Raw genomic sequence first — 23553 nt, forward strand, 5'->3', positions numbered from 1 at the left:
GTTCTTAAGAAAGATATTCCTAGTTTGTAAAAGTGGCAAGAGGCTTTTGAAAATATTTTCATTCCAGAGAGGCAGAGAAAGAATTTATAAGTTTTTTTTTTTTTTTAAAGGCTCTAAGAAAAGAGAAGTCTGCTCCCAGAGTCAAGAAGGTAATTACTAGTGTAGTTAAGATGAGGAAAGTGTTAAGTTCATCTTGGTCAATGGACTGCAGCTTCCATCGTGGAGACCTTGGCTTCTTCTCCATCCTTATTTCTCATCACAGGATACCATGCCCTTCACTTCTACACCACCCTCACTATATCTGAGGAAGTAATTTCCATATAAATGTGTCTTTAAATTCTCCCTCCAGATGGGTGCTGGGAATGTGGTCTGGTGCTAGGAGCCTGAAGCCATGTGTTGTTCTTGTTGTTAATAGTGGCTCAGTCATGTCCGACTCTTCGTCACCCCATGGACAGCAGAAGGACAGGCTTCCCTGTCCTTCACTATCTCCCAGAGCTTGCTCAAATTCATGTCCACTGAGTTGGTGATGTCATTCGACCATCTCATCCTCTGTCACCCCTTTCTCCTCCTGCCCTCTTTCCAGGAATCTTTCCTGGAATCATGTGAGTCTTGTTCATTACGAAAGGGAGCAAAGGGAATTTGGCATTCACTACCCTCAGCTGAAAGATAAGGTCTTTATGTAAAACTATCATTTTGGGGAAGACAGAAATAAGTAAAAATATTGATTGGAGAGGAGGAAATTTAGCTTTGTGTGATGTTTTGAATGATTTGAGATTTGATATTGTCAGTGGAATTTGTGGGCTTGGAAGTAGGGGAAGTGGCATATTGCAATAATCATGTTAGTCTTCTTCATGATCATGAAATCCAGATAGTCTTTATATCTGGAATGTCTTTATATCTGGATAGTCTGAATCTATGTGAACTTTCTGAATTGAAATACTGTACTATACAGGCATGCCTCATTTTATATTGCACTTTGCAGATACTGTTGTTTTTTTTTTTTAATAAATTGAAGTTTTGTGACAACCCTGTGTCCTGCAAATCTATTGGCGTCATTTTTCTAACAGTGCTCACTGCTTGTCTCTGTCACATTTTGGTGATTCTATTAAATGTGCAGTAGCTTTATGTTTAAAAAGCAATATAATTACCTTAAGTTGAAAACACATAAAGCTACTATACATTTAATAGATTACAGGGTAAACAGAACTTTTATATGCATTGGAGAACAAAAAAAAAAATTGTGTGACTTGCTTTACTGTGATAATCACTTTATTGTGGCAGTTTGGAACTTGGCCTGTAATATCTATGAGATGTGCTTATATTTATTTTGCTAGTGATAAACTTTTGTTTACTAATTAATGACACTGTGATAGAGCAAAGAATGCTTTTAAAGTATATTCTTTCAAGATATTCTAAACCTTTGCATATTTGTAAGGTAATGTTTACATCTAGTGTCCCAGACTCAGTGTCTCTTTCCTTATACAGACTTTCGTGATCTCTCATACGTTAGAATATACAAAGGGGAAAAAGTGGAAGCAGTGACAGATTTTATTTTCTTGAGCTCCAAAATCACTGCAGATGGTAACTGCAGCCATGAAATTAAAAGACACATGCTCCTTGGAAGGAAAGCTATGACAAACCTAGACAGCATATTAAAAAGCAGAGACGTCACTTTGCCAACAGAAGTCCATAGAGTCAAAGCTATGGTTTTTCCAGTAGTCATGTATGGATGGGAGAACTGGACCATGAAGAAGGCTGAGCATTGAAAAATTGATGCTTTTGAAATGTGGTTTTGGAGAAGACTCTTAAGAGTCCCTTGACTTGCAAGGAGATCAAGCCAGTCAATCCTAAAGGAAATCAATCCTGAATATGTATTGGAAGGACTGTTGCGGAAGCTAAAGTTCCAGTACTTTGGCCACCTGATGTGAAGAGCCAACTCACTGGAAAATCCTGATGCTGAGAAAGACTGAAAGCAAAAGGAGAAGGGGAAGCAGAGAATGAGATAGTTAGATATCATTACTGACTCAATGGACATGAATTTGAGCAAACTTTGGGAGACAGCGGAGGACAGAGGAGCCTGGCATGCTGCACCCCAGGGGGTCACAAAGAGTCAGATACAGTTTTGTGCCTGAACAACAAATTCTCGGCTCAAAAATTATCAGGAAACATGTGTGTTTAATTAGTTCATCTAAATAATTTATCAGAACTGACATGGTGCCAAATACTATATAAGGCACTGCTGCTGCTGCTGCTGCTGCTGCTGCTAAGTCGCTTCAGTCGTGTCCGACTCTGCGCGACCCCATAGATGGCAACCCACTAGGCTCCTCTGTCCCTGGGATTCTCCAGGCAAGAATACTGGAGTAGGCTGCCATTTCCTTCTCCAATGCATGAAAGTGAAAAGTGAAAGTGAAATCGCTCAGTCGTGCCCGACTCTTAGTGACCCCATGGACTGCAGCCTACCAGGCTCCTCCGTCCATGGGATTTGCCAGGCAAGAGTACTGGAGTGGGTTGCCGTTGCCTTCTCCATATAAGGCACTGCCAACACAATAATGACTGAAATTAAACATAGTATCTGGTTTTAACTAACTTGAAGTGAGTGGAGAAGGCAGGCATCAAGTGAATAATATTATGAACAAGAACAAATGCTTGGTGAGGTCATACTTAGAGGCATCTGAGTTAGTAAAGGGAGTCTGGGGAAAACTTCACTGTAGGTCCAATCCAGAAACAATGCCATTTTTGCTTCAGATAGTTGGCAGTTAAATTGTCATGTGTCACAGGGATTTCACCCATCAATGAGTCAATAGAAAAAAAAAAAAAAGGATTCAGGATATATGTCCTCTAGAAGCACAAATCCTCATGACATCTAATTTTGCAAACTGCCTCTGACTAAAGTCTTTCTGTCCCATTGGTGCTGAACTTCCATGACAATGGAGCTACATCTAATTGTGTTCCTTAGTGCATATCTAGATGACATTATTTGACATAAAGTAAGGCCTCCTTGGTTGCTCAGTGGTAAAGAACCTGCCTGCAATGCAGAAGATGTGAATTCAATCCCTGGGTCAGGAAGATCTCCTGGAGAAAGAAATGGCAATCCACTCCAGTATTCTTGCCTGGGAAATCCCATGGACAGAGGAGCCTGGTGGGCTACAGTCCACGGGGTCGCAAAAAATTCAGACGTGACTTAGTGGATAAACAACAACAACAGCAGCAAGGGGTCAATATTTGTACTGAATAAATACATGAGTAAATGTATTTTGTTTTTAAAGGTTTATGTCTTACATTTGACCTTAACTCTTCATAAATTGGGCTTCCCTGGTGGCTCAGAATCTGCCTAAGAATCCCTGGTAAAGAATCCGCCTGCCAACACAGGAGACCCACGTTTGATCCCTGAGTTGGGAAGATCCCCTGGAGGAGGAAATGGTAACCCATTCCAGTATTCACGCCTGGAAAACCCCATGGACAGAAGAGCCTGCCCGGCTCAGTTCATCGGGTTGCAGAGTCAGACATGACTGAGCAAGTAACAAACAAGGGCTTCTTTATGTGGTAGGACTTGTTTTTTGGTTTTTTTTTTTTCCCCCTCCTCAGAAGTATAAAGAGACCTATTATAGGGGCATTCAGGGACTATGGGCTTCCCTTGTGGCTCAGCTGGTAAAGAATCTGCCTGCAATGCAGGAGACCTGGATTTGATCCCTGGGTTGAGAAGATCCCCTGGAGAAGGGAAAGGTTACCCACTCCAGTATTCTGGCCTGGAGAATTCCATGGACTATAGAGTCCATGGGGTTGCAAAGAGTCAGACATAACTGAGCGACTTTCACTCACTTACTCACTCGGTGACTATGAAGGATTAGACATGAAACTGTTTCACCAAGATCCCGGTCACCACAGACACTGTCTAAAGACCCACCACATGGTTTTAATCCTGTTGGTCTACTTGTTGCTTTTAGACTTTGATCAACACGGTGGTCTTACAGAAAGAGTAAAGAAGCAGACTGACATTTATCCTGCAACACCTTTTGGTGCTTTTCATTTATTCAATTCAAATGAATACCTGTGCATTAAAAAAGGACTAATAACTGTGAGATATTTTGGAAACAGAAAGACTTCTGCAGTCTTAAAAATAGTGGATAATTTCCCAGAAGGATAGGTTTTTGAAACAGTCAATTGTATCTGCATTGCTTCATTAGATAATTCACTCATCTGTAAGAAAATGTTTGGGAAAATGAAAAAGATTTTCAGCAGTGCCTTCATTTGAGAAAATCTGGTAAATTTAAAATCATTGGAAATTGTCCTCCTAAACATCAGATGTCCTTGTTATTCATGTTCCAGTCTTTGTAATTAAAAGATTGTACAAAAAAAGCAAACACTTAATTAACTAATAGACTGACAGCTCCCAATTAGTCTCCAGTGAGGATTCCTCCCAACCAAACTTGAGTGTTTATCTCTGCCCATGGCATCAATATCTTTGGCAGTTGCCTGTTGATGATTTAAGAGGTCATCAGTTTTATTTGGAGAAGGCAATGGCACCCCACTCAAGTACTCTTGCCTGGAAAATTCCATGGACGGAGAGGACCCTGGTGGGCCGCAGTCCATGGAGTCGCTAAGAGTTGGACACGACTGAGCGACTTCAGTTTCACTTTTCACTTTCATGCATTGGAGAAGGAAATGGCAACCCACTCCAGTATTCTTGCCTGGAGAATCCCAGGGACGGTGGAGTCTGGTGGGCTGCTGTCTATGGGGTCGCACAGAGTCGGACACGACTGAAGCGACTTAGCAGCAGCAGCAGTTTTATTTAAATAAAATGTTCATAAATTAAGGTGAAAAATCTTGCAGAAAATGCAGAACTGCAGGAAAGAGAAGAAAATGATGAGAACTCGTTATCACAGGTCAAACTGTTGATAAATGAGAGTCTGTCTGAATTAAGATCAGTTAAAATTGGAAGAAGAGAAGATCAGACACGTCTATCATGACATGATAGACATTTCACAAGGCACTGATCTGAGAATCAAAGAAGTAAAGGAACAACTGGCAAAACTTATGAGGCTCTTGAATATATTTACAGAACTGACTTCTTTATTCTTTATGCGCCATGTTAGCACACAATTTTCAAGGAAAAATTATGATCTTCCAATCTAATTAATACCAAATTCATTATTTGTTCATTTTAATTTTTTTTTACATTATTGATTCCATTATTCATTTACTTTTGGCTGTGCTGGATCTCGATGTGTGGGTTTTAGAGGTGGGGGCTACTCTCTAGTTGCAGTGCACAAGCTGCTCAATGCAGTGGCTTCTCTTACTGTTAAGCAGGAGTTCTAAGGTTCTCTGCTTTAGCAGTCAGGGCTCCTAAGCTCCAGAGCACAAGCTCGATAGTTGTGGTGCACAGGCTTAGTTGCCTTATGGCATGTGGGATCTTCCGGGACCAGGGATCAAATCCACGTCTCCTGCATTGGCAGGCGGATTCTTTACCACTGAACCACCAGGGAAGCCCCATTATTTGATTATTACATAATTCATGCTTATTTTTTATTTTTAAAACATCAATAGAGTGAAATAATTTTGAAATATAAACGTTATTCTTCTTAAAGATACATTTCCAATCAAACTGGTTAATTTTGTCCACTATTTAGTAGCGTTCAATCTTCACTGCCCTGGGTGTTCTTTGGAAGAAATGATGCTAAAGCTGAAACTCCAGTACTTTGGCAACCTCATGCGAAAAGTTGACTCATTGGAAAAGACTCTGATGCTGGGAGGGACTGGGGGCAGGAGGAGAAGGGGACGGCAGAGGATGAGATGGCTGGATGCCATCACCCACTCGATGGACGTGAGTCTGGGTGAACTCCGGGAGTTGGTGATGGACAGGGAGGCCTGGCGTGCTGCGATTCATGGGGTGGCAAAGAGTCGGACACAACTGAGCGACTGAACTGAACTGAATCTTCACTGTAGGAAATTTATGTGACCTTTTACAGGTTCCAATTGTCCTCACATGATGAAGATGGCTTTGAAGTCATTAGAGTTCATTCTTTCCTATCAAGTAAAAAGTAAACCCTCCCTCTTACTTTTTTCCCCTCCATTGCCAAACATCCACACCAGTTCCATATAATCTACAAGCTTAAAACTCGTAAGACATCTCACCTTTTCGGATTCATTCTTTATAAATGTTGTTATCTGTAATTATGGAAAAATATGAAAATCAGTAAAAATACTGAGGAAAATATCATCGTCATTAGCAGCGTGTGCATACTGCTCTCCTTCATAAAGACTGACTACAGTCTAAAAGGCCTGAGGGTGACTAGGGTTAGGGTAAAAGCTTCTCTAGATGACAAGTTCTCTGGATCACGAATCTCTTCTCTGGACACTTCTTTTACAGTGATTCAAGTGATGAAAGTGCAGCTCATTATCCAAATGACCTGATTCTGATGAAGTCATCATATTTTATCCATTATTGCAAGGGAGGAAGACTAACAGTTGAACAGAATGTCAGGTCAGATCACTGACCGTTGATAATTACACAAGTAAAGGGCATGCATTTTTAATTGCTATTTTGAAGCATCGTTGATTTATTCAGAAAAAAAGTTAAATAAGAGGTAAAAATCATCAGGTTATACTGAGTGTATGAGTCAGCAATGAGCACGTTAGATGGAGCCAATATTTCACTTAGAAAAAAATGTTTCCAATCAGTCTTTGATTTTTATACGATTTTTGTTTTGAATTAACCAGATAAATTATTTGTCTTCATAAATTAAGTGGAAGAGTCAGTTCCTCAAATTGTAATTGAACAGATCAATCTATTTATAGGCATAAGGCATCAAAAGTCATTTATTGAAGTCTTATTATGTTCTTTTTATGTTAAAAATTATAAATTTTTACAAGAGAAGCAACTAAGTATGTTGTTTAACTTATGTTAATACTGAAGTATGTGAGAAAATTATCAATTCTCCTTGTATCTTTCAAAGCAAAAGTATTTTAAAATTCTTATTATTTTATTTAATGCATTTTAATCCCTGAGCAAAGTACTCTAAAATATAAAACGTACAAACCAAAAATAGCACTTTTAGCTATTAATATCCTTGATACAAATTGAAATTCATTACTTACGCACATACATTTAAAATAGATGTGTAACATCATATTTGGGCTTCCCTCACAGCTCAGTTGGTAAACAATCTTCCTGCAATGCAGGAGACCCAGGTTCAATCCCTGGATTGGGAAGATCCCCTGGAGAAGGAAATGGCAACCCACTCCAGTATTATTGCCTGGAGAATCCCATGGACAGAGGAGCCTGGTGGGCTACAGTCCATGGGGCTGCAAGAGTCAGACACGACTTAGTGACTAAACAATCATAACATCATGTTTAATAAATAATTGAGAATTATGTTTCACAAAGCTTTCACATTTTATTTTTTATTTATTCTAAAACAGTTGGTTTTGCTTTAATGTTAATCATCTAATAATCATTTTGTAGGAATTGCTTATAACATTTCACATACGTAAGTCTGTCTTTAAGGTAGGTTTAATTATGTATAGGCCATTGATTCATATGAGTTCCAACTTGCCACAGATCAATTTAATTCCTCTAATATGCAGGAACATTATTCTTTTGCATTGCTTATAAAGAAATCAATTGACTGCATGATTGGTTTAATGATGTGTATTCCATCTTGTTCCACTAAAAATATATGACAACTAACAGAAAACATGGGCTTCCCAGGTGGTACAGTAGTAAAGAATCCGCCTGTCAATGCAGCAGACGTGGGTTCAATTCCTGAGTTGGGAAGATCCCCTGGAGTAGGAAATGGCAACCCACTCCAGCATTCTTGCCTGGGAAATCCCATGGACAGAGGAGCCTGGGCGGACTACAGTCCATGGGGTCACAAAGAGCTGGACACAGCTGAGCACGCATGGGCACACACAGAAAATGTATGTACAATAAAATGATCAGACATAGTTTAAAACTTAGGGCTAAGGAAAATAGACATTATGACAAGTGGTTAGTATCATGGTTAAAAACGGCATAGATATTTAAGTTATAAACTCCTAAATTGCTGTTATAATTAAACTTTTGATTTGTTTCTGGCATTACTGGCAGCTGAAGTGAAATGGAGACATAAGCAATCATAAAAACATTGTTTTTTAAGGAAAAATAAGAAAGGTATTTAGACACAGGTGATTGACAAGTTCTGTAGTAATGGAAAATGCCAAGAGCTTCCAACTACGTTTTGGAGTTGATTATTATTATTATTTTAAATAAATCAAGTGCAGTGATAAGCATAGGAATCAGGAGCTTAGTTAGGGATTCATTCTTGGCTCCTTGACTCTCCCAAGTGGCTCAGTGGTCAAGAATTCGCCTGCCAATGCAGAAGATTCAGGATACTTGGGTTTGATCCCTGGGTCAGGAAGATTCCCTGGAGAAGGAAATGGCAACCCACTCCAGTATTCTTGCCTAGGAAATCCCAGGGACAGAGAAGCCTGGTAGGCTAGAATCCATGGGGTCTCAGAGAGTCGGATGTGACTAAGCAGGCACACACACATCTATAAATATCAACATTTGTATAATTTGATTAATTCATTTAACTTTTCCTGAATTCCGTTTTTTAATCTGTAAAGGAAAAGAGTTGAGCAAAGTGGCAGTTATCAACATCTTTATAGCTACAACATCCCATTCTCAGAGGGCTCCACTTTCTCAGCACAGAATTTCAAAAGGTCTGTATTTTAGCTAAGTTTCTCATTAGGGAAAACTTGTTTGAAGAAGTTAGGGGTCACCTCTCCCTCAGGTCAATGCACTCAGAATCAGGAAGAGAACTGATCGGTTTGGCTAGCCTGAGAGGTCCCTCAGGAAATGAAGAGGATCTAGTCACTGGGTGCTGTGTGTCAACTTCCCAGCATGTCTCCTTCCTCACAAAGTTCAACTGCCACCAAGATGAAATGCAATGAGGGCAGGAACTGGGTCTTGCTCCATCCCAGGACTGTGAAGGAGCCAGGAGAGAGTGCTGCCTGATTAACTTTCCAGTCATCCTCTTCTTGCGGTGACAGGTTACCAAAATCAAAGTGTTTTGACAACCACTGGGAAGCAGAGAAGCAGCTAATGTGGGATTTCAGGTCTAATGTCATAGACTATCTTGAAAATTGTGTGGAGTAAAAATAACCTTTGAAAATCCTTTAAGAAGCTTATAAATCATGGCATGTTGGATTTTGCAAAAAAAAAAAAAAGCCTAATAAAGTGGTTTTTTTTAGTGTGTGTATGCTATATAGAAATGTGCAATGTGACAGAAATACAAGTTAACATAAGCTTACCATATTTTTTTTTTTTTTTTGCCTTTTCATATTGTTCATGGGGTTTGCAAGCCAAGAATACTGAAATGGTTTGCCATTCCCTTCTCCAGCAAAGACTCTTGAGAGTCCCTTGGACTGCAAGGAGATTAAATCAGTCAATCCTAATGGAAATCAACCCTGAATATTCATTGGAAGGACTGATGCTGAAGCTGAAACTCCAGTACTTTGGCTACCTGATGCGAAGAACTGACTCATTGGAAAAGACCCTGATGATGGGCAAGATTGAAGGCAGGAGGAAAAGGGGACAACAGAGGATAAGATGGTTGAATGGCATCACTGACTCAATGGACGTGAGTTTGAGCAAGCTCTGGGAGTTGGTGATGGACAGGGAAGCCTGGCGTGCTGTAGTCCATGGGGTTGCAAAGAGTCAGACATGACTGAGCGACAGAACTGAACTGAACTGAACTACCATATTTTTAAAAAAGAAAGAGAGACAGAGAAATGAGAGAATGAAAAAGGAAAATGAACATGTAGTATTGAATTTGCATGAGTTAAATGTGTACACGATGCAGTTGTTGTTCAGTCACTAAATCATGTCCCACTCTTTGTGACCCCATGGACACTAGCCTGCCAGGCTCCTCTGTCCATGGGACTTTTCAGACAAGAATACTGGAGTGGGTTGCATTTCCTTCTCCAGGGGATCTTCCCAACCCAGGAATTGAACCCACATCTGCTACATTGACAGGCAGATTCTTTACCACTGAGCCACCTGAGAATCCCATATGATGCACTGCTGCTGCTAAGTCGCTTCAGTCGTGTCCGACTCTGTGCGACCCCATAGATGGCAGCCCACCAGAATCCTTGTCCCTGGGATTCTCCAGGCAAGAACACTGGAGTGGGTTGCCATTTCCTTCTCCAATGCATGAAAGTGAAAAGTGAAGGTGAAGTCAGTCAGAGGTTTTCTACTCTTAGCGACCCCATGGACTGCAGCCTACCAGGCTCCTCCGCCCATGGGATTTTCCAGGCAAGAGTACTGGGGTGGGGTGCCATTGCCTTCTCCAATATGATGCACTACTATGTCCTAAAAAGCAGCAGCTGTGTGAGATTGTGAAATGGGAAGGGTGTGAACTGACATCAGGATGAGTGAGACTCCTAGTTCACACGCCATGTCCTTAGGATGGGAGACCTACAGGCCACACTGTATTTATTGTCATTACGTGGGGCTGGTCCAAAGGACCTGGTTCCTGACTGCTTCATGAATTAGTTAAGGTGAATTCCATTCCTCCCTTTCTCCAACCCTATCCTTGTATCACTACACCAAGAGTATGCCGTTAGGTAGTGATGAGGATCTTTTGAAGTTCAGAACAAGACAAGAACCTGTGAGATCCTTTGAAAACCTTCACAAGCGAACCACCCACCCACCGGACCACCTACCATTCCAACCCCAAAGGTGGCAGGGTCAGACATAGGGGGTTGGGTGATGCTGCATTATTAAACAACTCCAAAATCTCAGGGGGTTAAAATGACAAAGATCTAATTCTTGCTTATCCTACGTGGCCAGTATGATTTAATGGGGGCTGTGTTCTACACTGTGCTCCTTCTGAAACTCAGGCTGATGGAGCAGCCACTGTGTGAACTGTTATGTAGCATGGCAGAAAGCAGAAGTGAAACAAAATCATATATGGGCCCTTTAACACGTCCACCTGGATGAGACACATGTCTCTTCTGCACACCTTGCATTGAAGTGAAATGAAGTGAAAGTTGCTCAGTCGTGTCCAACTCTTTGCAACCCCATGAACTATACAGTCCATGGAATTCTCCAGGCCAGAATACTGGAGTGGGTAGCCTTTCCCTTCTCCAGGGGATCTTCCCAACCCAAGGATTGAACTCAGGTTTCCTGCATTGCAGGCAGATTCTTTACCATCTGAGCCACAAGGGAAGCCGAAGTATACTGGAGTGGGTAGCCTAGCCCTTCTCCAGCGGATCTTCCCGACCCAGGAATCAAACTGGGGTCTCCTGCATTGCAGGCAGATTCTTTACCAACTGAGCTACGAGGGAAGCCCCACCTTGCATTGGCTCAAGCAAATCATGAGATCATATCTTGTACAAAGGAGACAAGCAAGGACAACCTGGCTTTATGCTTAGGAACACAATCGGAAATATTTCCTGACTCTCACTAATGACCATTGCAATAAAGAGATGTGCCAACGAGTGAATTCTATTAGGTCTTCAAGTACACCCCAATCTGGCCTTACGTTATTGAATAAGATTCTGGAATTGGGTGGTTGTTTCACTTTGGCCGCACTGAATGGATTGCATATTGCAGTGGAGGAACAAACAGTCCTATCACTCTTCCCCTTTATTTAATAAGGAAGGAGGATGAGGAGAGAGGGAAAGAGGGAGAGAGAAATTACTCCTAGTAGCCTCTCAAGTGCAATTTGAAAGCCAGCAGGATACATTTTTTTTTAGTTAAATTAATGCTCGTGATAGACAGAACACTGGGCCTAAAAAGATGGTCATGTTCAAATCCCCACTACCTAGGAATATTGTTACATGGCAAAACAGAATCAAGATTCTAGATGGCATTAAGGTTATTAATCCATGACCTTGATATACGGACATTATTCTGGATTGTCTGGGTGGATCCAATGTAATCACAAGGTTTCAAAAGTGGAAAAGAGAGGCTGAAAAGGAGGTCAGAAGTTAGAAGAATGAGACGTAAGAACTCAATCCACCATTGCTGACTTTGAAGACAGAGGAAGGCAGTCATGAGGCAAGGACTTCCAGCAGTTTCCAGAAGTTGGAAAACACAAGGAAATAGATTCCTCCTAAACCTTCCAGACGGAGAAGGCAATGGCAACCCACTCCAGTACTTTTGCCTAGAAAATCCTATGGATGGAGGAGCCTGGTAGGCTGCAGTCCATGGGGTCGCTAGAGTCAGACATGACTGAGCGACTTCACTTTCACTTTTCACTTTCATGCATTGGAGAAGGAAATGGCAACCCACTCCAGTGTTCTTGCCTGGAGAATCCCAGGGACGGGAAGGCTGGTGGGCTGCCGTCTATGGGGTCGCACAGAGTCGGACACGACTGGAGCGACGCAGCAGCAGCAGCAGCAGCAAACCTTCCAGATACTGAAGCTGAAACTCCAATATTCTGGGCACCTGATGCGAAGAACTGACTCATTGGAAAAGACTCTGATGCTGTGAAAGATTGAAGGCAGGAGGAGACAAGGAAGACAGAGGATGAGACGGTTGGATGGCATCACCGACTCAATGGACATGAGTTTGAGTAAGCTCTGGGAGTTGGTGATGGACAGGGAAGCCTGGTGTGCTGCAGTCCATGAGGTCACAGAGTCAGACACGACTGAGTGACTGAACTGAACTGAAACATTCCAGAAAACAATGCAACCCTGCTAACACTTTGATTTTATCCCAGTGTGGCCCACGTCAGATTTCCAACATACAGAATTATAAAATAATACATTTGTGTGCTAATCTACTGATTTTATAGCAATTTGCCGAATTAACATAGAAAATGAAAATAATATCTTGACATTTTTAAAAATTGTTGGCCATACTGCAAGGGATCTTAGTTCCCTGATCAGGAACTCTTAACTGCAGGACTGCCACGGAATTCCCATATGTTTACATTTCTAAAGACTAACTTTTATTTCAAAAACCATGGATACTCTAAGAATTTCTGTTAATTATTTCAAGATACCAATAATATGTATTTAAAATGAAAGGAATAAAAAGTACACTGGTCTGTATGCTATTTTTTCCCAAGAGAAGTTCTCTCAAGCCATTTGTTTGGATATGCCACTTTTTCTATCTCAAGCAGGAATGCAGCATGGTTTTCAGATAGAGGTGTTAATGTCTGAATTTTTAGACTCCGCTGGATATAGATACAAACTTTTAAATTAATGTCTTAATTTTTTACTCCATCATGCTCTAGGTTTCCATTGCTTTCTTATGGCTGACTCAAAATTTCTTTGAGTGTCCACCTGTCCATGCAGCTGCTTTTGATTCAGAGGCCATATGTTGAAAAAGATGGAATCAAAAGGCATTCAGAAAAAATAATGACATTTTAAAACTACTTGGTGACTTTTATGAAGGGCAAGAACCATTTCTCACTCATCATTATGCATGCTTCAGTAACTTTCTTGGGGATAGGAGGTCAAAAATGTCTGAAATAAATGAAGCCATGTGGCATCAGTAAGTGTCCTGGAGGCCTCCAGAGTGGGAATGTACATGCATTAGGAAGTAGAGAGTAACAGTGATATAGTCAGACAACATAAGATTTGGAGTGTAAAAACCAAGGGTGAAGTTTGGCATCTGTCACTCACTAGTTGACTGACCTTGGGCGAGTCATTTAACCTCTCTAAGCCTAAGGGTATTCTTTTACACATGCATTAAATAGTAGCACTGACTTCCAGTTTCCACTTGGGGAAATGTTATCCTACCAAGGTATCTGGGTTTCAGTAAAAATATTATAAGCCACGTGAAAAGGCAAGGTAAAAATGCTCTTCCAAGGGATAAAGCAACATACCAAACCAGCCTATTACAATTTTAACTTAATATTTTCAGAATTAATAATCAGACACCAAACCACAGCGAGAATCTCAGAGAATACCAAGCAGGATAAATACAATACACACACACACACACACACACACACACAAACATATATACTCAGTCCTTGGCATATCACATTAAAACTGCTCCAAACAAGAGACAAAAAGAAAATGTGGAAGACAGGCAGGGGAAAAAACACACGTGACATAGAAATGAATAAAAATAAGAATGAAAACAGTTTCTTGGCAGAAACCATAGAAGCCCAAATACAAAGGAATGACATCTTTAAAACAATAAAAAGAAATTTTTTTCAACCCAGGACTCTATACTCATAAAATGTATGATTCGAAAAGTAAAGGAAAAATAGACACTTTAGATAAACAAAAACTGAGAGAATTCACTGCCAGCAGACCTGCATGATAGCGATGTGAAAGGGAGTTCTATTGACAGAAAGAATATACAAGACAGAGAAGCTTGCCTCTATACAGATGAAGTGTCAGAAACTGAATAAATGAGGGTAAAATAAAATCTATTTCTTCTTATTTTTAATTTTCTAAAATATCCAACTTTTTAAAGCAAACATAGTAGCATTAAATAGTGTCTATAACAGAAATAAAAATAAAATATAGGACAGTGGCACACAGGATCAGAGAAGACAATTTGGACATATAATTATAAGACCCTTACACTGGATGTGACGTAGTATATTACAATTCGAAGGTATATACTGTTAAAGTGCTGCACTCAGTATGTCAGCAAATTTGGAAAACTCAGCAGTGGTCACAGGACTGGTAAAAGTCAGTTTTCATTCCAAATCCAAAAAAGGGGCTTTCCATCTCTCTCACGGCTAAATAATATCCATGTATCTGCCACAGCCCAAGGGGTCACAAAGAGTCAGACATGACTGAGTGACAAACACTTTTACACTTCATGCATATAAATATTCACTTACTCATTCACTGTTGATGAACACTTAGGCTGTTTACATACATTGTCTATTGTGTGTAATGCTGCGATGAACACTAGAGTGCAGGTATCTCTTCAAGATCCTGCTTTCTTTTTTTCTCTCTCCACCCACCACCCCACCACGTATTCTCTCTTTTTATCGTCACCTAAAACGAGATGGCTGGCTCAAATGGTCATTCTACTTTCAATTTTTGGAGGAATCTCCATACAGTTTTTCATGGTGGCTGCACCAATTTACTTTTCTACCAACAGTGTAGAGGGTTCCCTTTTCTCCACACCTTCACTACCATTTGTTATCTCTTGCCTTTTTAATGATAGCCATTCTAACAGAGGAGCCTTCCCTGGTGGCTCAGATGGTAAAGAATCTGCATGCAATGCAGGAGACCTGGGATTGATCCTTGGGTTGGCAAGATCCCCTGGAGAAGGAAATGGCTACTCACTCCAGTGTTCTTTCCTAGAGAATTTCAAGGACAGAGGAGTCTGGCCTGCTACAGTCCACGGGGTCGCAAAGAGTTAGACACGATTGAGCACAGCTAACATTCTAACAGATGTGAGGTGAAAGCTCATTTATGACTTTGATTTGTATTTCCATGACAATAAGTGTGTTGAGCACTTTTTCAAGTACCTGTTTTCCATTTGCACATCTTCTTTGAAAAATATGTTTATTCAGTTTTTCTGTCCGTTTTAAAACCAGATTGTTTAGATTTGTTGCTGTTGTTGTTTGCTATTGAATTGTATCAGTTTTTATATACTTTGGATATTATCTTTTATCAGATATATGATTCATAAATATTTTCGCTCATTCCATGTTTGCCTTTTCATTTGTCGATGGTTTCCTTTGCTGTGCAGAAGCTATTTAATTCGATGTTACCTCGTTTAGTTTTGCTTTTGTTGCTTTAGTTGGTGGCTTTTAATACAGCCCTATCTAGAATCATAATGTGAATGATCTAAATTTAAGCATATCAATTAAAAGATTGTCAGATAAAATATAAAAGTAAGAGACAATACCCTGTCTATAAGAAACAATTTTAAATATGAAGAGATAGATTATAAGCAAAAAGATGGAAAATGGTAAGCCAAAAGAAGGCTGGAATAGCTATGCTAATGTCAGACAAAGTAGATTTCATGTCTGACTTATGTGGGCTATTCAACAACTAAGACAACAAAAGTAGGAAGTGGTAGAACCAGGATCTATAGTCTTTACAAAAAAGTAAGCTTTTATTCTGCCTTCTGTGAGCCTTTTGGAAGGATTTAAAAACAAACATTGATTCTCTGAGCTGGACTTTTTTTTGAATGGATTAGTGTTGCTTTGGTTCTTTTTTCAATGCCTTGATTTTGCCTGTATATTTCAAGAGGATGATCTTATTCATATCATGTCAAGTTGAGACATGATACACTAAAAGAAAGAAAGAAAGTGAAGTCACTCAGTCGTGTCCATCTCGTTTTGACCCCATGGACTGTAGCCTCCATTGCCATTTCCTTCTCCAGGGGATCTTCCCGACCCAGGGATTGAACCTGTGTCTCCCACATTGTAGGCAGACTTACCATCTGAGCCACCAGGGAAGCCACCAATAAAGGTCCTGTACAATAAAGGTCATGGCATTGTAGAAGGTTAGAAGTGAGAGGGATTCAGATCAGTATATGTAGAGTATGCATTACTATAAACAGGAGGAGGTAGAGAATCAACAAGTCAAACAATTAATTGCGCAGTTACAGCCATTAATTTCAGAACAGAACCAAGTACTACATGTCCCAATAGTCTCCTAATGTCAAACACACCATTTTTTCCCTCTTCCTACAATTCTTTTTAGTTGTAAGCTTTAATTAGAGTAAAACTCCATTCAAATAAATATTAGACAAATGGACCCTTTGTGAATGAGACATTCTCTAATAGTTCATTTACAAATTGATTATTTGGCAGCAGATACATATTTTTCAAAAGGAACCAAAAGGATGGAGATCAGGGGCCCCTAAAAGGGTCGGGGTGTGAAATGCAGGATAAATGGTGGGTTTCAAGACTTTTAAAAATAATGTTTCTGTGGGAAACTGCCTTTAGAGTTCCCATCTCTTCTCCAGATGTTTATTACCCTTCGGCCACATAGAATCTGAGTCCTGAGCACCAAGACTTACTAATTTACAGTTTTTTTTCTCCGTAAGAAGCAGCACCTCCTGAGCAGTGCGTCCCTGAGAATTGTAAATTAGGGGATATGGCCACATCAGCCCTGATCTTATAAAGAACATGCATTTCAGTCTAGAGAATAATCTCAAATTTTGATTAAGACAGAATCTGGTATTTGTCCCTGATTCCCAATTTATTAAGAGTGATGGATTCTTTTTTAAAGAGTTTCTGATAAATAAAAAACAGAAATGTAAAGGTACTCTTAAATTTCTCTGTTTGTTTTGAATTTGAATGGAAGACTTTCATTTACAGCATTGGGTTGTTGCTGCTGCTGCTGCTGCTAAGTCGCTTCAGTTGTGTCCGGCTCTGTGACCCCATAGACAGCAGCCCACCAGGCTCCTCCGTCCCTGGGATTCTCTAGGCAAGAACACTGGAGTGGGTTGCCATTTCCTTCTCCAATGCATGAGAGTGAAAAGTGAAAGTGAAGTCGCTCAGTCGTGTCTGACTCTTCACGACCCCATGGACTGCAGCCTACCAGGCTCCTCCATCCATGGGATTTTCCAGGCAAGAGTACTGAGTGGGGTTCCATTTAAAAAACAGCTTTTTTTCCCCCTCTAGTACTAACATTCTTGGAGACAAAATTTTGATTCTGATGGGCTTTGGTGAAATATTGCTAGGCTAAACTTAGGCTTGGGCAAACTAAACTGATGGGAAATTTAAATTAAAATATCTATTTTTTCAAACATCTTTCTTTAATGTTTTTGTCATTCAGAGTACCATGGGTTGGGGGAGGGATACACTAGTAGTCTGGGATTAACATACACATGCTGCTGCTGCTAAGTCCCTTCAGTCCTGTCCATCTCTGTGAGATCCCATGGAAGGCAGTCCACTATGCTCTGTCCCTGGGATTCTCCAGGCAAGAATATTGGAGTGGGCTGCCATTTCCTTCTCCAATGCGTGCATGCATGCTAAGTCACTTCAGTCGTGTCCGACTCCGTGAGACCCTATGGATAGCGGCCCACCAGGCTCCTCTGTCCACGGGATTCTCTAGGCAAGAATACAGGAGTGGGTTGCCATTTCCTTCTTCCTATACACATGCTAGTATACATAAATAGATAATCAACAAGGACTTACTATACAGCACAGGAACTCAACTCAATATTCTGTAATAACCTAAATGGGAAAAGTATCTGAAAAAGAATGGACATACATGCATGTATACCTGAATCACTTTGCTGTATACCTGAAGCTAACACAGTATTGTAAATCACCTATACTCCAATAAAAATAAATTATTACTGAAATAGAATCCAGTAAGCCAAACAGAACTAAAAGAACAAAATTAGTATAAATGCAAATAATTTAGAAAATAAAAGAAGGCTTCTTCCTTAAATTTGAAGTTCAAGCTTAGACATGGTCAAGGTGACAAATTATTTCTGTTTGCAAAAATGGTATTTTCAGCATTTGTTGGCTTTAAACAACGATTTGGCTTTTAGGCTGCCCCCACGTGTTCTAATGACATCAGAGTTTGTCCAAACTGTGCACCGGGATCTCTTCTCCTCTACCCCCATTTAAAATAATGTGTGAATTTTCAATCAATACAAAAAAGGAAACTGAACTTCAAGTCAGAAGAACTTGTAGATGATCCAGCTTTCTTATATACTATTGTACAAATATTTAAATCTAATTATTTTCTTCATTTAATTTCTTTTTACTTCAATTTTTTTTCAACAAATTCATGGAGGCAATTATATTTGTTATAATTAACTCACATGGATGTGATGATCAAATAATTTAATATATGGGAGTTCTCAGTCACTCAGTTGTGTCCAACTCTGTGATCCCACAGACTGTAACCCACCAGGCTCCTCTGTCCATAGAATTCCCCAGGCAAGAATACTGGAGTGGCTTGCCATTTCCTCCTCCAGGGGAATATATGAGATAACACAATAAAATACCAACTTGACCATTCACACACTTCCCTGGTAGCACAGCTGGTAAAGAATCTGCCTGCAATGCAGGAGACCCTGGTTCTATCCCTGGGTCTGGAAGATCCCATGGAGAAGGAATGGGCTACGCACTCCAGTATTCTTGGGCTTCCCTGGTGGCTCAGATAGTAAAGAATTCACCTGCAATGCGGGAGACCTGGGTTCAATTCCTGGGTTGAGAAGATCCCCTTCCCCTGGGCTAGGAAGATACCCTGGAGAAGGGACCAGCTACCCACTCCAGTACTCTTGCCTGGAGAATTCCATGGACAGAGGATACTGGCAGGCTATACAATCCATGGGGTAGCAAAGAGTCAGACTGAGTGACTTCCACTTTCAACCCTACCATCCACACAATCAGTTCAGCTCTGTTCAGTCACTCAGTCGTGTCTGACTCTTTGCAACCCCATGGACCGCAGCATGCCAGGCCTCCCTGTCCATCACCAACTCCTGGAGTTTACTCAGACTCACGTCCATTGAGTCGGTGATGCCATCCAACCATCTCATCCTCTGTCATCCCCTTCTCCTCCTACCCCCAATCCCATCTTCAATCTTTCCCAGCATCAGGGTCTTTTCAAATGAGTTAGTTCTTCTCATCAGGTGGCCAAAGTATTACCAATCAATATAAGTCAGATCAACTTTCCTTCTGTGAGAGGTGACTACTGCATTGTAGTATAACATGCTACAGCAATACAATGCATTTTGTCACTCTGGGATTCTATTCTGTTTTCATAAATTCTAGTTATGTGGCCTTGGCAAATCAAATAAGCCTTTTGTAAAAGATATGATGAAAGAATCTCTACCTAAACTTTTAGAGCTAAAAAAAAAAAACAAAAATTTTTTTTTGTTTGTTTTTTAGATTTTGTGTGTTTGTTTTTTCCTTGAACTGGATTACTAATCAGAAAACACTTAGGTTCTGGGTCTACTATATAACTAACATGGAAACATTTCATGTTTCCATAGCTTAGTTTCCTTCTTTGAGACACCTTCCAGCTTTAATAAAGAGTGGTTTTAAGAAAACTGTAATATAATCCACATAACCTATTGCACATTTAAAGATTAAAATATTCAAAGTAAAAACTAGCTGGAGCTTTCACAGAGGTAAGGTAATATAGTGTAATAACTCAAAAAAACATAAACAATTCCTTTCAAAAAAACCATCTTTCAAAATTTCTACAGTGTATGAATCAAATAAGATCAATCTCTACAGAATATTGTTTGATAAAAATTTCATCAATTATATCTTTGATTCATTAAACATTTTAAAATCTAAAGGCCCACACAAAACATATATTCTTTAATTAACTTGATATATTAAAAAATCTTTTTGTTTTATCCGTCCAATTGTCGGAGCATCAAATTGCTTTTATAATTCCTAAGAGAATCAATGATTTATAATCACTAACTTAATTTTATTAAATACTGAAAACATACCAGATTTAGACAACACAAATCTTGATTTATAACAATTTGATTTTTCCTCTTTATTTCCATTTTCTTGAAAAGTTTGTAGAGTATCCAATCATCAATTATTTAAATTTCAAAGTTTTGTGGAGAAATGGTACAATGAATATAATTTCTACACACTGTTTTTAAATTCTAGTTTATTTTTTGCATATCACTATGACTTCCAATTAAATATTGCAGAAAGAAATTGTATTTCTTGTAGTAAGTGAAATAAGGGTTAAACGTAACTATTTTTATATTAATAAGGATGCTCATAAAATAGCTGAATTATCACACTGATTTGTGGAAATATGTTGTATCTTGGCGAATAAGCAGTAATATTCAAAAGGTTTAATACCTGAAGCTGGTGTTAATTCTATATTAACATTTTTACAGGCTACTACAAGATACAGAGTAATTTCATGGCAGTTTATTTGCTCTTCAAAAGGTCATTTTACAATCGTGCAGAAGAAATAATTTTAAGGAGTTATTGGTATAAAGTATTTCTAATATTTTAGAAAATGTCTCAGATGTTTAATAGATATATAGTTCTGATTCAAGCACCACTGTTTTGATCAGCAAAACTGGATTTAGAGCAAGCAATCTCCTATCAAAAATGTCTCTATTTTATTGGAATGTTGCAATCACACAGCTCACTATTTCCATTCTAAAGACCTTAGGTAGTAGACCAGATGGTGTAGAACGTGAATACCCAGTTTGTTCGATTTTAAAATGCTTCACATTTTGACCCAAACTAAGTGACAATATATACTTTTAAGCTTTAAAAAGTCTTCCTGCGGTTCTTATTGTCCTTTTCGTGCATTAGGATAGAAAGGAATGACTTAGTGGTACTTTGACTGTGTTTGACTCCACAGATATTGGAGCAGCTTCAGGCTAGGCTTAGAAGCCTTTGTAAGAGCCCTTTGCTAATCCCCAGGGAAGGGATGTTAGCGAGGAAATGCCTGTGGAGTTGGAAAAGCTCTATTTCCTTACGGAATACTAATATTAACACTTCAAGTCTCTAGATGGCAGCCTTCAACACGTTTGAAAAGCGGTGTCCATCCACCCCGACTCCAGTCCCACCCGCGTCGCGGCTATTCGGCAACATAGTATCAGCTCCGTGTCTGCTTTAGCCAGTGCATGGTGGATTTAGGTGCTCTCCAAGAATTCGAGTTCCAAATACCTATTCCAGAGCCTGACACTCGGCTGCAAGCTGCCTAGATGTTTGCTTGGGGAAAATGAGGAAGTAAGGGATGACAAAATAGTCCACACGAAGCCCCTTCTGCCTCGGAAAGGTGGGGCTGTGCGGGCGGCAGAGAGACACCTGCATCCTCGAGCAGCAGCATCCTCTCCTCCAAGGGGATGGACGCTCCGCGCGGAGCACAAAGAGCGCAAAAGCCCACCTGCCGGCTGACGGAACCCCACCAGCGCCACGGCCTCAATTCACCCCTAGGGTTTACGCGGGTAGAAATACTAAAATCTGTTTCCTAAATGCGCAAAGGACTGAGTCTGAACCGAGCGCGGAGCACCGGCAAAGCGAGGAGACAGGACGGAACGCACACCAGGGAAAACGTGTTGTTCCCCACCTGGGCAGCGCCTAAGGTGGCCTCCCCCCCACCTTCTGGCGTGCGCATCCCAGGGCTGGGGTAGTCAGGGAACGCTCGAGGCCAGAGATGCTAAGGAGCCTGGCAATAGGTGTGGGGGCAACTGAGGCGGGTGGGACTGGGGCGGACAGAGGTCCTTTTTGGTACAGGTCTCCGGCGGGCGCAGTCTAGGCCGGTCGGGAGTTAGAGGCAATCGCGCCCACCTCGACCTCCCCACCAGCCACCGCAGACACTCGCCTAGGGGGTCCGGAGGGACGGGATGTAGGGGTGCTGTACCCCAGTCCTATTCCCTTCCTGTTTTCATCCCTACCTTGGAACCGCTCTCCCCTCAAGGCGCAAAACCTCTCCGGGCCGGGTCCGCAGAAAGTCCGGCTCCTGGCTTCCCGGGGCCCCCGCCCTAGAGGCGGACACGAGCTCTCCCCCACCCCGTGCGGCTCCGGCGCGCAGGCTCACCCAGCAGCGCTCCCCGCGGGCTAGTTGACAGGGACCACGAAGCTCCTCGCACCCCCGCAGCCGGACTTCCTGTAAGTTCCGAGTCCTCGGTGTCCTGGGGAGCCCCGCGCCCCCACGGCAAGTTCGCGAGCGACTCGGAGCTGAGAACCGAGTTTGACGCGCGTCAGCTTGGGCAGAGGGGAAAGCGGGTCTTACCTTGGTGCGGAGAGCAGGGAGCTGCCATCCATTGTCTGGGGGCGCGTCGAGAGAGGCAAGACGGAAAGTGCGCGCGAGGGATGGGAAGTCTGCGGTGCTAGGACCCGGTTCCCAGAGCGCCGAGACGGACGCGCGGCGCGCGGGCTGAGACCACCGCGGCGCGGGGCGGTCGGAGCCGCGCTCCTCCCTGGCAGGGAAGCGTTGAACCCCGCGGCCGTCAAATAGTCTCCTCCCAGTCGTCCCCTCTGAGCTTGCAAGTGCGCTTGGCCAAAGCTCCAAGCGGTCTACCCAGCTTCTGCCCTCCTCCAAGGCAGCTCGTGTCTCGGTAGCCAGAGGCGCCTAATGAGCTTTCCCTGCCTCTGCTGGCGCCCAGCTGAGGTGACTCCAACAGAATTTCTCTCTCCCCGCCTCACAATCCCGTCCCCTCGTCTCTCCCTGAGGTAAAGCCGTCTGAGCCCTGAAGTTGTTCATCCACTTTGCCACATTCAGGCTCAACTCCTGGCCATGTCCCCCATCCCCCGCTGGTCGCTCACCATTCCTTTGAACTGTCTCCCTGAATTTTAGTTCTGTTTGTCTTCTACCAAGTCATGGTTCATCACTCAGAGCAATGCTCTTTGATCTGCCAGCTGCTTTTGCCTTTACCTGGGCTAGATTTGATTCTCAGAATTCTGCATAGAACTCATTTGGCTTAATTGTGACTCACTCATACCTCATCTGTTAGAAGCCTGTGTGCGCAGAGATTTCAGAAACTATGACAGTGGTCATCCGTCAGAGGCCAGCAACCAGACCCTGGATGGAAGGGCTGTCACACACACACACACACACACACACACACACACACACACACACAAATCTGTAAATGCCTGCTTCAGTGTCTTGAGCAAAAAAATGACGCTTAAGAAGGAAGACATTGATGATTGCAAATGACTGTTAAGATGA

General features: G+C 41.4%; 1 protein-coding gene across 3 annotated transcripts in view; it reads right to left on the reverse strand.

Moving 5' to 3' along the window:
- The window catches only part of SPHKAP (SPHK1 interactor, AKAP domain containing), a 191889-nt gene extending 168559 nt beyond the window's left edge, over positions 1 to 23330 (reverse strand). Inside the window, exon 1 of one of the 3 annotated variants that reach the window (XM_027515334.1) lies at positions 22615 to 23330. In XM_027515334.1, coding sequence (XP_027371135.1) covers positions 22615 to 22646 — 32 coding nt within the window. In that variant the 5' untranslated portion in view covers positions 22647 to 23330. The remainder of the gene's footprint in view (positions 1 to 22614) is intronic. The other 2 variants (XM_027515326.1, XM_027515318.1) reach the window with 2 other exon arrangements.
- Between the last annotated feature and the right edge of the window lie 223 nt (positions 23331 to 23553).

Source organism: Bos indicus x Bos taurus, chromosome 2 (assembly GCF_003369695.1).
Source record: "Bos indicus x Bos taurus breed Angus x Brahman F1 hybrid chromosome 2, Bos_hybrid_MaternalHap_v2.0, whole genome shotgun sequence".
Taxonomy (NCBI): Eukaryota; Metazoa; Chordata; class Mammalia; order Artiodactyla; family Bovidae; genus Bos; species Bos indicus x Bos taurus.